At 37.9% G+C, this 14,977-nt stretch overlaps 1 protein-coding gene across 7 annotated transcripts in view; it reads left to right on the top strand.

The window, feature by feature from the left end:
- The window catches only part of SH3BP2 (SH3 domain binding protein 2), a 37,013-nt gene extending 26,691 nt beyond the window's left edge, over window positions 1-10,322 (top strand). For 6 of the 7 annotated variants that reach the window (XM_058838878.1, XM_058838880.1, XM_058838881.1 and 3 more), the window contains 11 exons: window positions 84-186; window positions 1,764-1,881; window positions 2,467-2,537; window positions 2,899-2,987; window positions 4,340-4,405; window positions 4,955-5,453; window positions 6,342-6,450; window positions 6,784-6,839; window positions 7,277-7,358; window positions 7,614-7,673; window positions 8,071-10,322. In XM_058838878.1, coding sequence (XP_058694861.1) covers window positions 84-186; window positions 1,764-1,881; window positions 2,467-2,537; window positions 2,899-2,987; window positions 4,340-4,405; window positions 4,955-5,453; window positions 6,342-6,450; window positions 6,784-6,839; window positions 7,277-7,358; window positions 7,614-7,673; window positions 8,071-8,208 — 1,391 coding nt within the window. In that variant the 3' untranslated portion in view covers window positions 8,209-10,322. The remainder of the gene's footprint in view (window positions 1-83; window positions 187-1,763; window positions 1,882-2,466; window positions 2,538-2,898; window positions 2,988-4,339; window positions 4,406-4,954; window positions 5,454-6,341; window positions 6,451-6,783; window positions 6,840-7,276; window positions 7,359-7,613; window positions 7,674-8,070) is intronic. The other variant, XM_058838876.1, reaches the window with a different exon arrangement.
- The last annotated feature ends 4,655 nt before the right edge of the window (window positions 10,323-14,977 follow it).

Genomic DNA, 14,977 nt, shown 5'->3' with positions numbered 1-14,977 from the left:
AACAATAATTCTGCTCCTGCTAAGAGGTTCTAGTTGTTCTGCTGCCCATGGATTTAGACTTTGCTCACTTTTTATCTTTTCAGGGCCACTGAGATTTGTGATTATTCATGAGGGATGTATTTACTATTTTAAGAGCAGCACATCTGCATCTCCCCAGGGTGCATTTTCTTTGAAAGGTTACAACAGGTAAGTGCCAAGGAAGCTGTTTAACACCCAAGCTCCTTTTACTTAATGCTAGGGGCTATGGGTTTCATTTCTAGTGAAGTTAAACACAGCTACATCTGTTGTTTGGGTTAAGCATTGATCTCCAATGGAATACATTCCAAGAAATTTATTCTTTTCAAATTATATGTATGACATTTTCTATGCTTGGTAAGTGGCTAGCCTTCCTCTTGTGTAATTTAACCAGTAAAGCTGTTTGAATTGCAATGGCTTTACTCCTGATTAACGCACAGTGCATGTGGATTCTTTCAGACAAACCATCTTTGTTCTGTAGTGACCAGAAAGGAATTGAATGAGAGAATTTATGGAGTTACTGGTTCAGCAACTGTAGTTAGTGTCAAAACTGTATCAGCTAAAGGGTGAATGTGCAAAATATGACTCATTTCTACAGGTTTTTAATCTTAATATTTACTTTGCAAGTTGAAGACAGAAATATGTGGCTCTCAAGTTAGCCAGTACCATCAGAATCTGAATGCAGCCTAAGTACAAGGTCTACTAATACAAGTCCAACCTAACTTTAGGGAATTGCTTTTGATGCTGTTGCTAAGAGAGGTTTAATGAGAAAGAGGGAATGTAGAGAAATATCATTGTATTGATCCTAACCACTGCAATTGTATTGTATTTGTGTATCTTGTACTGTATAACATTTTCAGACCTGTGGAATAAGGAATTGCCTTTTCTTAAATTCAGAGCTTTTCTAACAGGGCACACAATGGCATATTTTTAAGGGAATGCACTTGTAAACATTGTAGCTAGTTAAAAATTCAAGATTAATTTGTAGAAGAAACCCACACTGTAATTTTGTCATGACACCAGCTTCTGCTGCCACATGAATGTGAACAATACTATGGAATCTGTAAATGCTAAAGACAGTTTTTATGTATCTTCATTCTAGAAGCCTTGTAGAGACCTTGGCTGGAATAGGAACCAGGTCTTGATTAGTATAAGGCACAGACAGACATTATTGGAGAAGAATTTGAACTGAAAGAATTGTTAGACTGAGAAGTTGCATAAGGGGTTTTTAATTTTTTTTTCCCCAAGGAGTCCCAAATGAAGAAATTCCTTACACACACAAAAAAGAAAGCAGTTATGCTTATTTTGAAATAATAAAAAACATGCAAGAAAGTGCTTATAAGAGAAATGTGTAAAAATGAAGTTCCCCTTTATAATTAGTTTTTCCTTATTTTTATGGGAAGGATGTTTTGATTTCTCCTCTGAAATAGTGACTTCTCGAAATAAGGGCCACAAGCACCCTGAGTACCTCTTGCAGTGTGTAATTATGAATTAATGTGGTTCATTAACTCTTGAACTGGTCAAAGCAGCTGTTCATAAATTCTGACTGGTGGATTAACAAGTGCTGGAGAAAAATGGAGAAGTACTGCAAATGCACATATGGGGATTTCTGTGATAATTTTCTGGGCTTGGGGGTTTTCATAAGGAAAAACTGGCCAGTAAAACTGCTTTCTGTCAGTCTTTATGACTTGCATAGCAGCATTAACTATAGATTAAGGTTTTCTTGTATTGGTTGTTCTGTTTCTCAGGGTTATGCGGGCAGCTGAGGAAACAACATCAAGCAATGTCTTTCCTTTCAAGTTAGTTCACATAAGCAAGAAGCACAGGACGTGGTTTTTTTCAGCTTCTTCTGAAGATGAAAGAAAGGTAACTTTCTTCTTTTGCAATAGAACTCTCCTTGAAGCAAAAAGCGAATCTTGGACTTCCCTAAAATCTAAATTAACTGGAAATGCAGCTGCCACTGAAATTTGTATACCTAGTTCTTTGGGCTGCTCTGAAAATCATGTCTGAAGTTCTAACTATTAAGTTAGTGTTAATTCAACTTGTAATTTAGGGAATGGCTGTGACATACTAGATGGCATGGGTTTCTCCATATTTCATAAATATTCCCTATTTAATTTTCACCACGGAGAAATAATAAGCCTTTGATAAATTCTGAAATCTGTTCAGTGAAATCTCTTACCTGTAAACATGTTCTGAATAGATATCTGGCTTTAGGAATAAAAGCCTGAAATTTGCAAACTGAAAATTTAATACTTCAGTATGTTCCTACAGCATTTTAGGTAGTCAAAATATTTGACTGCTGAATCTTTTCAATAAAAAGTCATAGATAAATACTGTTTCAATGTATGTTCCCTGCACAGTTACTCTATTCTTACAGAGGACAAGATAGATCTGTATTTAATGTTGTTGAATTTAATGTGTTGAATTTGGTTTTTTATTTTTGTTTAGAATTGGATGCTATCGTTGAGAAGGGAAATTGATCACTACCATGAGAAGAAAGAAACAGTAACAGAATTCAGGTATAAACCCTAATTCTTTATTGGCTTTTTATCCCTTTTGCACTTGCTCTTTACAGTGGTGTTTTAGGCTTTTTGCACCTACAAGTAACTTCCTGTTAAATAAGAACAGGTGCAGTAAGACCCAAGAAGAAAACCCCTTCCCAATTTATACTTTAAATAATATGAAGAAAAATCCAAATCTTTAAACAAAGAGCACTTTCAATGACAGCTTTGTTAAAAGAAATGAAATCTTTTAAAAGACAGCAGCAACATATCTGACTGTTAATTGGGAAATAGGAATAGATTGCTTCTGCTTTTCCAGCATTCCTTTCCAGTGCTGCAGTCCTGCTAAACAGAAGTAATTCTCTCTTTTCTTTTGCAGTGACTCTGGCTCTGATGCAGACAGTTTCTATGGCTCAGTAGAACGTCCCATTGACATCAAGTATTCCCATCATTCAGCAGATAATGAAGGTGACAAATTTAGACACTAAATAAGTGTGAATAAGATAAATAAGGCTTCTTCGTTGCTTATTTATTTCTTCTGAATTGTGCAGGAATTATTCCTGTAGCTTAAGTAAACTGACCCAGTTTGTAACTGGTGTTTTTTTACAAGATGTATCTCTGTTGTAGTTTTAAATCAGCAGCTGGTATTCTGAGCCATTAACTGTTGGTACAAATAAACTAAAGAATTTCAGATCCTTTGAGGAGGTTGATTAAAAATGAGGACATGACAGCCTGGCATTCACAGCATATTTCAGCAACCGAGTTCCTAGTCAAGAAATATGTTTGTGAAGACCAACAAGAGAAACCTTGCCTTGAGGTTCAGCGGAGATGCTTTTCTAGGCCTTTCCCATCTGCCCTTTCAGATTTCTCAGGCAATGTTGATGGGAGCAAGTACTCTCATTTCCTGAAAGGAAATTCCTGACTATTCTTCCTGACTGGGACGAAAAGGCAGGAATGGGTCTTGTTAGGAAATCCGGTTCCATTGCTGCAAGCAGAGAAGAGACTCATCAGCATTTCATGTGGGGCTGTTGTTTAGTCCTTCTGATTTTATGGGAGGGGAGGGTTGTATGCAAGATGAATGATAAGAGCCCTAGTAGGAGTTCAAATTAGGAAAATTAGAATGGCTGATTTTTATCAGATGTCCTTACCCTTTTTTAGGGCGTTCCTCTGCATATTGTCCTTCAGGCTCCTCTTATAATCAATGATGAGAAATTACTGCCTAGAAGTAACATGTCTTCTGTGGCTTGGTTATTCTGATTTACAGTTAATGGCAACATTGAAACCACTTAAGCCATTTGTTGTGATGCTTTTTTTTTTATTGGCAGGGCAAGGCAAAAGAATTAAAATAGTTTTATAGATCACTAAGCTTTTTTAATCTTCCATATTGCAAAATCATATTCTTTTTCTGTGGTAGGGTTGGATTTTGGGGGTTATATTTTTTCCCAAGTGCTTTTGTCAATGCATCCATGTAGTTGTGTCTCTGCAACTGATTTGAACTTCTCTCAGGAAGGCTGAAACACTAGAAAGTATCACCAAAAAACAGTTTTTTTAACTTGTTAAGTTGAAAAAACAAATTTAATGTGCAGCGTACTTTATCTGCCTCTATTCTCAGTGATGGCTTTTTTAATTGACATAAAAATTTAAGGAAACACCTAGATAGCAGAGAGGTGGATCAAAACTGTTAAATTTTTTCACCTCTTTTGAAAAAATACCTGAAAAATATTTGTTTTAAAGAGCCCTAAGTACTTGATATTCTTTTTTAGGTTTCTTAGGTTCCAAGAGTATTTATCAGAGTCTGACACACTGATTTTTATCTGCAGATTACGACCAGGAGGAGGAGGATGAGTCTTATTTGCAGCCGGATACTTCTGACATAGTGAAAGATGGTATGTGGTTTCTTTGATTCTCCTCACGAAAGGCCCCCAGTGAAGGCACTATTCATGTGGAATGCCAGGTTATTATTTTGTATTGGTCATTACTATTCCAACTGGCAAAACAACTGAAGTAATGCAGAGGTATCTAATCTTGAGAGGTATTTAGGGTCAGAAGTTTGTAATAACAGCAATAACTGTTTACAGAAAGCATTACAAGCCTTTGGGGGTGTGTTTTCTTGCCAGCCTCCTGCCTGGGACGGCTGGTATCTGGTCATCAGTCTGGAGCAGCAGTAATGATTTTAAGGAAAAAACAGACTACAAAGTGAAAAGTCTTTGCTAAGTCATCATAAACCATGCCTGAAGAAAATTATCAGGAGTTTATTAACAATAACATTCAGAATTGTGCTGAAAATTAAATGCTTATCAGCATGTTGAACACTATCTGACCCGATGCCAGTGAAATATCTTGGATCACACAGAAAACTGAATTGAGAAGTCTCTTTTGATGGCATACTGCATTCCCTCTCAATGTGTCAAGTTTTTTTGGTTTTCTTTCTGTAGATATGGTCCTGCCCCCTGCATACCCACCTCCGCCCATTCCTCACGTCAGGAAATCTCCCTACTCAGAAGCAAGGTCACATTCCTACTCTGGCAAACCAACTGCACCAGTACCACCACCACCTCCTAAGAGAAGCTTACCTGAAATCAAACTAGAGCCGCCCCCTGTGCCCCCTTTACCTGTGTTCAAGAAGTCTGCAAGTGGCAAAGAGTCTCACCCAGTGCCTGCAGAGCCTCTGCCTCCAGCCCAAGTCCTTGTTCCTGCAGAAGCATGCGAGAAGCTGAAAGGCTTAAACCTTTCTCCACGGACTCCTCCTCCTCTTCCAGGCAATAAACCCAAGTTGTCACAGCTTGCTGAAAAGCTAGCAGAGCCCAAAGTGCCAAGGGAACATGGTAAACCTGGACTGTTTGTGCCACCAGTGCTTCCAAAGCCACCTGTGCCAAGCCACCAGCCCCCTGCAGTCAAGCCTAGAACAGAGAAATCTTTATGTCCCCAGTTACAGTAAGTATGAAAACACAATGCACTATTGTTCTTCAATCACTTACTAGTTAACAAGTGCGGATATACTCAGAATCATATCAACATCTTCGTCTCTTCCCTGCACCATCTCTCTCTGTGTTGTGCTTTTTTTTGCCTGTTATTTGAAAATCTGCAGTGAATCTAGCTGATCTGGTTGGGCCTGTTTTGTGCAGGAGCTTGGACTAAATGATCTCTAGAGGTCTCTTCTTACACAAATTAATCTGTGATTATCTAAATTAATCTGCAAGTACTGCCTCCAGCTCTGAGGCCCCCAAAACAACAAAGATGTTGCCCTGTTGAAACTGGTCCAGAGGAGAGTGCTGAGTTGATCTGAGCACCCCTCCTACGAGGACAGGCTCAATCCCAACAGATTTGGGATTGTTCAACCTGGAGAAGAGAAGGCTTCAGGGAAACCCTTAGAACACCTTCCAGTACCTAAAAGAGCTGCAAAACAGCTGGAGAGGGACTTTTGACATGGGCATGGAGTGATAGGACAAGGGGGAATGGCTTTAAAAAGAAGAGGGGAGGTATAAATTCAGATTAGATATTGGGAATAAATTATTTACTGGGAGGGTGGTGAGGCACTGGCACAGGTTGCCACATAAACTGTGGATGCCCCATCCCTGGAAGGGCCACATTGGATGGAGCTCCAGGCAACCTAGTCTAGTGAAAGGTATCCCTGGCCATGGCAGGAGGGCTGGAATGAGATGGTCTTTAAGGTCCCTTTCACCCTAAACCATTCTAGGATTCCACGATTTGGGGGCTGAACTGAAACTTCACTTCTAGTTTTGCTATTCCTTCAGTGTTTTGTATATATTTGTTCTGCTTTCCTGATGAGATATCCTTCAGTTTTCATTCTGTTTCTGCCAGGAGATCACCACCAGATGGACAGAGTTTTAGAAGCTTTTCATTTGAAAAACCAGCACTACCCTCCAAGCCAAGCCAACCTGATGATGACTCTGATGATGATTATGAAAAAGTAAGATCAAGCAGATGATCCATTCTAAAAGAATGTTTTTTTTCCTTGCTTTTGTGTACCTTTAGGAGCATTTTAAGTGCATTATTTCAGGAGAAGAGTAACTTTCTGAAAACCCAGTACTGTGTAATTTTTTTTTGTCATTTCTTTTGAGCTTTAGTGAATGCCTTGATAAGTTACGGAGTTTAAGATTGGATATAAAGGAGAAAGCAGCATAAAGATTAAGTCACCATTTATACTTTTAGATGGTGGTTGTAGCTTATTTACATAACAAGTTGCTAGGGTTTTGAGTTGTCATTGACTTAACAGTGATTTATTTTCTTTGTTTCTTTACAGGTTGGGCTGCCTGTTTCAATATTTCTTAATACCTCTGAGTCTTTTGAAGTTGAAAGGTAAAATGTGATTTTAAAATAGTTCCAGAAGTCCTACAAAAGCCTGTACTGAACCATAGTCCAAAGACCATTTTTGCTAACTTGTGTTTAAAGCACACACTAAAATGTTTAATATGCAAATCACTTTCTAGAGAAGTTAGTTCAGTGCTCTGTATCAATTGACAGATGAGAATGCAGTGTGATTTGGCTCCATCTGGAGGAGGTTGTTTTGCCAGGATGCTGGATAGGACCAGAGAGCCAGATAATCTCTGCTGCACTGCTGTTTCAGGTGCTAGAACAGTGACTTTCTTTCAGCCATAATCTACTATGACTTATTACACCCAAAATGGATATTTGTAATGAGAATTTTAAGACTGTAGGTATTTGATTTATCTGAGTGCTAATAACACATCATACACATGAATAATTGTAATATATGTCTTTATTTATCTTTTTAGGATATTTAAAGCTAGTAGCCCACAAGGACAACCACAAAATGGATTGTACTGTATTAGGAACTCATCTACAAAGCCTGGAAAGGTAAATTGCAATTGCTGAGTCTAACCCCCAAAAAAACTTCTTGATTGAGACATACCGCATTTTATATATGTCAAAGTAATTAACGATTTAGATGTGGTCTTTTCTTAAGAAAATATGAGAGAAATGTTATTGTAATGTCGGTGATGGTAAAAAAAAAAAAAAAATAGGCTGAATTTGAATTAATTCCTTAATAATACCTTGACTTAGAAGAGGTTGGTAGCTTAGACTGAATACACTGCATTTTTCTTCTTCAAGGTATTGGTTGTATGGGATGAGCCTGCAGGAAAAGTGAGAAACTACAGAATATTTGAAAAGGTCAGTAGCTGCACTATGTATGCATCTTTAGATCTGTGTGTATAAAATGTGTGTGCATATAGGTAAATATCAGACCTAAGAAATTAAATTAAAGTCTAAATTTGTTCCCTCCTCTGACAGTAAAAATCAGCTGATTTACAAATATCTAGTGTAGGATAAGGGTTCCAGTACTCAGATCTGGACTTTCTAGTTGCTGTATCATAAATTTCAGCTCCAGTCAAATCCTACGAAATTCCTGAGTTTAATTTGGACTTACTTGTGTGACTGACTAGTTTGCGAAGGAAGAGCTTACTGGAAAGAACTTAGTTCTGATGATGATGTTCTGGCCCTTTTTAATTTAGACATTGAGCTGGAAATATTACTGTCAATGGTTAATATGTTTTTTGTTCTACAACAGGATGGCAAGTTTTACCTGGATTCAGACATCATGTTTTTGAACATGGGAAGTTTGGTGGAATACTACAGCACTCATGTCTTACCCAGTCACGACAGCCTGATCCTCAGGTGTCCTTATGGTTACTCTAAGCCAAGGTGACATGACAGCCACGGTTCACAGACACCCTACTGCCCCTGAGGATAGGATTCCTGCTGCTCTTGGGCATCCTGCTGTTTGCACACACAAACTGAGTCTGTTTCCACCATTTATTCTCACATGAATTGTTATATAAATTCCATTATGAACTTCTGGTAAAACCTTAAAGTCCGGGTCAGCGGATTTTATGATCTTTTCTTTTACAAAGATCCAAACTGATTTTTTTGTGAAAGCTGTCCAGGATACCCACACCTTTTATAAAACTGCTGCTATTACTAACCTCCTTAGAATGTCAAAGATGAACATGAACAAAGAAGTGATCTGAATACAGCTGATCTAGAAAATGGACACTTCTAAAAGTATGTCAGAATTTATTTGTGACAGGGAATACTAATACTCTGACCTGGAGGTACTACTTCTAAAGTCAACATTGGTGCTCAACTGAGATATTTTGTATTACTTGTATAGTTAATGTGTAAATAATGAAGATTTCTGTGCAAATTATTTGATTTACTGTAGGTAAAGACAATCAGGAAATTAGGCTTTTTTTTAAGCCACCTCTTACATCCTTGTACCTTCTGAGTAGAGTAATCACTATCAGGTACTATCTGCCTGATATGGGTGTGGCGTCCCACATAACTTCTTAATGACATGCACTTCAGAGAAGTGTGGAACAATATTGATTTGGCTTTCATGGGAGCCCCATTACCTAGTTCTGAACTGGAAGGGTTCGTGCCACTGCTGTTTTTATAGGGTATGAGAAAAGAGAAAGAGCTACTTGAGATTTTGGGGGAAGGGAGCCATTTGAATGTTCCAAATTCTGGCTAGCAGTTTTATCTCATGTTGCCATAGTCAAAGGTTCTTTAAAACAAATCACAAAAAACCACCTGAAACCATGATTGTGATGCTACTATCAATCCATAAATCTTTGTAGTGAGCCAATTGCATTATTTTCTGTTCAAGGGCAGAACACACTACCCTAGTCTGCTACCAAGACTTTTTCTGTTATTAAAATTTCTACTCAATTTGTAGTTGCATGCAAAACAAAATCTGTTTTTAATCTATTGTCAGTGATAGACATTACCAGGGTGCTTTTAACATTTGTTCCCTAATATTTTGGGGACAGGTATCCTAAATGCAAGGGCTTGATATTTATGCCAAAATGACACTGTTCCTGAATTTTAAAATGTAAGAGAAATTAATTTTAAGTAATTCTGTTGATTCAAAAATTGTGTCATAATGGTCTCATACTCTAATAATGTTTACAAGACTTGTAATAATAGTAAAAAAATTCTGCCACTCCTGAGATGGGAGAAGGTATCTAGCTTTTACCAGTCTGAATCTGTATTCATAACCTTTTTTTTTCTGTTACCTTTTCAAAATTTGTACATGCCCATTTTAATTGTTACCATTAGATGGTCACAGCTTTAAAATCATAACAAAGCCATTATGAATTTTCTTTTTATGAAAACTATAAACCAGGATTTAGCCCCTAGGGAATTTTCTTTATTCATCACATGGAATATGGGGATCATACACAGGAATTGAGCAGGAAACTCTGCCTCCATCTTTTCCAAGAGACACAGACATACACAGTATCAGTCTTTTGATCTCTGTTCCCATTGTAATAGGGCTTATGTGTGTAAAGAATGTGAAGTACTTAAAATTCAGATTCTGTTGCATATTGGATATTTTAATTCCTTTTGTTTTAAATTAGTACCCCCGTAGTGCACTACCCCGACATGATCCTCTCTAAATAAGGCCCAGCCAAGACGGCATTTAAAAAACCTTTTTGGCAAATAGTTATATCAGAGTAAGTTCAAGTTTCTTGTAATATTTACATCTAACGGTCTACAGAATAAGATTTTCTCTGTCTGGGAATAATTGACTTCATTGTGTCATGACAATCATATTTATAGTATGCTCTCTTTGGGGCTCTATTCAGATATTTGATTGTTTTCTCAGCCTTACACTCAGAAGATTTTTAAACATGCATTTAAACCATAACAAGCTCTTTACCTGTGCAATACAAAGAGTTGCAAATATGTAAATTTTTGTATTAATTCCATTTTGTATCTAAATGTATAGATTTCTGAGATTGATAAATTTTCAATGCCAGTCCACCTCATTTTGTGCAGTTGTCTCATTTCAAGGCTGGTGTGTTCTAATGCTTTTGTTTGTATCTGGGTTCTTCTAATAGTAGAGGTAGAGGAATTAATTTTCAGTGCCCCTAAGAAGCAAATCTTCATGTTCTAAACAAATCTGCAGTCATTTACACTCTCTCTTGCTCCTACATACTAGTCTAGTCTGTTTTATAACAAATCAGGTGAGTTTCTGGTGTTTGTAGGGAGGAAAGACAGCTAGAACACATGGCTCAGTATGTCTCCTGTCTTTCTCACTCATCTGCCTCTCCTCATTCCTTCACCACAAAGCAGCCTTTGCATCTACAACCTGCTACAAGCTCCTTAGCTTTAAAATAGTTTGTGGGGAATTGTAAAAGCAGCATTTGATGTGCATAAAGAATGTAGTTCATGAGGTTTGTAATATCCAAGTCAAAACCATTGATACTAATTTGAAAAAAGCCTTGCCTTTTGGGACTGAACCTCCAGATAAAAGTAGTACAGGTCATATTTGGATGGGGATTGTTGTTCTAGGGAAAAAAGGAAGAGTGCTTCTGAAAATAAAACAAGAGACAGTCAATGGCAGAATGTCATAAAAAGTGAACCAATATCCTAACAATTTTTCTGTGATAATGAAGGTGCTTTGTGTCAGCAGTCAGGCATTCCCCACCTCAGAACTTCAGTTTTCACAAGAATATGAATAAGTAGCAAGAGTATTTGTGGCCTCAAGTGGCTTCATCCTTTGGAGCTTGCAAATGGGTGCTGAAGATTTTGGAAGGTGAAAGTGTGATTATGTAGAATTTGGGGACATCTGCTGGTGAGCCTATTCCACACAGGGATCCAATCAACAGGAATCCAGCAGCTGAGCATGTGTGTGGAAGTCATTTGGGACAAATCAATCTTAAGTAACTTCAGATAGGAGCTATAGATCAAAGCTAACTTCAAGTGGAAACTTAATAGTCTGGGTCTTTTGAAACTTAAAGACTCTTTTGGCTCATCTGTCTCAAATAAGCAGCAATATTGTTTAGCATATTTGCTCATCTGAATATCTTCTAACCTAAAGAACAAAGAGATAAATTAATCCTTCTGTGTTTAAATTATTCTTAAAACTTACTTTGAGGTAGAATTTACATAATGGACACCTGAGCACCACCTAAATTTATCCACGCTGTGAAGCATTAGGCAGCTGTTCTGAACATTAAATACTTCACCTAGCAGCAAGCAAATTGCATGATGTTGCAATAGTTTCCATCTTATGAAATACCTCCTTGAAGTCAAGGAGGGTTTTTTTCTAATAGTGTGAGTGTGTGAGATGCCCATAATTACAGACCCCTACGTGAGAAAGCTTATAATCCCTTTCCTATACTCAAAGTACTAAAATATCAAATACCAAACGTTACTAGAACTTCAAGACAGAGCATTTGAGCTCACTTTAAAATTGGATGGGCTGAAGTGATTATGTTAATAGGCTTCAGGTATGGAATAAGCCTTGTAGCACAGCCACCTCCAAATCTATTCCTTCAGGGCTCCCATTCCTGTATCTTAATTACAGGATAGTCATTACTGCCCCTCACTTGTATCTGCCTCCTTACAGTATTTAGTTCCCAGGAAGTGGGTAATTCAACCTCTCAGGCTGATGACATGGTCCAGAGAGGCATGTAATATTGGAGATATCAAAGAATCGCTTTTAATGTAATTCTACTCACAGCTATCTCTCCTGGAGCTGGTTTGCACAGAAATGACAGTGATAAAAACCATTTGTAGGATTAGATCACTGGGTATATAAAAAAAGGGAAAAGCATTTAACTGTTCTTTGAGTTACCACCTCTCTGCCTTTTAACAACCATTTCATACAAGCTCCTGCTGGGTACTATCCCAGCACAGCTGGTTCTTGGACTGGCTGATGTGCAGTGAAATTCTGGCCTGCACAGCCTTTTGCATGGCTGTAGTTTTGCACCTGTACTGAAGACAAGTGATCTGAAAGGGCCACCAGAGCAGTACAGAAAACAGGAGAGTCTGTCCCATGGAAAGTTATTAAAGGGTTTTATTACAGGGCCAATGTGGAAAGGTGCTCCAGCACCTTGGCTTCACAAGCTGTCTTAATCAATGAAGCCTATGTTGTGCTTTAATATACTTTAATTTGTACTATGCTAACATCCATGCTGATTTATTTTTCCAAGAAAATGACAGCCACGCCTTAACCATGGGAGTACTGCTGAAAATGTGCCATTTAAAAATTAAATGTGGCTTTAGGGAATTAGAAATTTGATATTCTAAAATTACAAAGGTTCTCTCAAGATTAATTAACTTTCTCCAGTATATAATAATTAAAATAGTAACTACCTTAAAATATTTTTCTTATGCTTCTCAGAATTCCTCATTAGCTTGAACTTGTCCTGATATATTTTTCCTTTTTCTGTTTTACCCTCCTAAGTCTGCTTGTAGTTCTAAAGTTAGTTCAAATGTTCTAACTTCTTTTAGTGGCATTTTTCCTTCTCCTGCTATTAAGGATGAAGTTATTACAGAGCAGCTAAAAACCATTTCAGCTGCTCTAGTCACACTGGAATTCATGTAGAAGCAACTAGCAGAAAACATACAACTAGAAGGTGGATGATACTCAGGAAGTCATAGATGTTGCAATTAAATAAATTAGTTTTACTTGGAAAAGCTTTTTGGAAAAACAAGCCCTAACCTTGACAGAGAATATTGTAACATTAAAAGAGAATGTTGGTTGCTGGAGCTCCTTGGTGTAGAGCAATCATTGCACCTTTGGTTCTGTTTAACTGCAACTGCTGTTAACCGCTTGAAGCATGTAGCTCCATTTACATTTCATCTCAATCATGTATAAAAGTTTCCCTATGTCCCCTGAGCATAAAGTCAATATTTTTCAAACTTAAAGCCAAAGTGGCCTCTCAGATGAAGATTGTATAAAATTTGGCAGCATTTACCATTGGCCTGTTCCAGCTGCTCTACCCTTTCACCCACCTGCTCTTTCAGTTCTCTTAATTTTTATTTTTTTCCAGCTCAAACAAACCTCAAATGTATTTTTGTTTGGTTGTGGAGAGAGATAAAAGTAGACCAGAATACACTTTTTTACTCCATGTAATCTTTCTATTGAACCTACATTAAAATTGTTTCTATGTGTTATTTTCAGTCCATGGGAAAGTTCTCCTTCCTTGCATAAATGAGTAAAATTCAAAAAAGAGCTCCCTCTGAAGAATAGGAATTCTTGTACTTCAGACATAACCTTACATACAATGACCAATTTCAGTAATACTACAAATAAACCATGAGATATTATTACTGCTGTTATGCACAGCTGAAATTAAGATAACCCATTACATAACTTTAAAAAAAGCATTTAAATTCAATCATTTCAATGACAAATCCCTCATGAGCTTTTCAGTAGTAATGCTACATGTGTGTAAGCTTCCTTGTCCCACTTCCAGCAGAGTCCTGTGTGCCAGTGAGAGAGACAGAACTCAGAGGGCTGATCTTGGGGTATTTTGTACTGGTAATTTGTGTTTGTCCCCACACATCCTCCCAGTGTTCTGACTCTGGTATGATTGGCCAGAGACTGGCTTTTACTTTGCTGGCACAAATAAGTTTTGCTGCTAAGACTCTCTTTTTGAAGGCCCATGAGAAAAACAACAGAGAATTCACATACTGGCATTGTTCTATTTGGAGGATCCAGAAATTTTTCTGGGAAATGGAGTAGGTCTGTGAGAGATGAAGACAAATGATGACAGTCGGCAAACAAGTCCTGCCCAGCCAACAGATTGTCAGGACAGAACAGCTCTGGCAGGTCAAGAAGAATCTACCTTACTATCAGTCCCAGTTTATATGTGAGAAAACTGACCTGGAACTGCTTATGTGGAATAAGTGCACCCCATATAAAGGAAAAAATAAATATCCTAATGCCAGACGTGGGACATCAACCTAGTGCTGTGCTTCTCCCAGGTAGCTGGAAGCTACCAGAGCATCAAGAACCATTAATGTCAGGTAAAGAGGTCAGCTGCATAAAAATAATTGTACACTACTATTTTTCTGATATCTAGTAAAGCCACAAGAAATGATTACACATAATTTGTATATGAACACATTCACATTGACTCTTTTATTTAAGACCTTGTGATGTAAGTTGAGTCCAGTGCTGCTGCCGCTGGAGCCTGCTGAGGAGAACAACTATTATTTGAAAGCCAGTTACCATTCTTCAGTACATCTGCAGGTGTGCATATGGCAAGTGGAAGCCTACTGGCAACAAGCTTGCCTTGGTCATTTTCTCAGAACCCTCCACCAGCAGCCCAAAATCTTGAAGGAATCAAATACTGCAGGCTGCAAAATACTGTTAAGTTCATGTTGTACCTTTTGTTGTAGCTGTACCGCTTCAAACCCAGCTGGTAAGAGTTAAGAAAGACAAGCTCTTCATGTCTTAAATAATGCAGAAGTGCTTTTTAAGATTGTCTTGTCTTTTTTCTGCAGCAGAACGCACCACTTCAGTGCGTGTCAGTATTTATGAGCTCTCCCTTGAGTTTCTGCCCATGTAACCCTACCTTTGCCATTGCAACAGCACTGCCCTTCCTGCAGCTGGGTAGAGGCAGGTCAGGAATCTGGGCAGGCCAAATACTGAACAGGGAAGATAAACACTGTCA

This window comes from Poecile atricapillus, chromosome 4 (genome assembly GCF_030490865.1).
Source record: "Poecile atricapillus isolate bPoeAtr1 chromosome 4, bPoeAtr1.hap1, whole genome shotgun sequence".
Taxonomy (NCBI): domain Eukaryota; kingdom Metazoa; phylum Chordata; class Aves; order Passeriformes; family Paridae; genus Poecile; species Poecile atricapillus.
The sequence above is the reverse complement of the archived record's forward strand: the minus strand, read 5'-3'. Positions and strand labels throughout refer to the sequence as shown.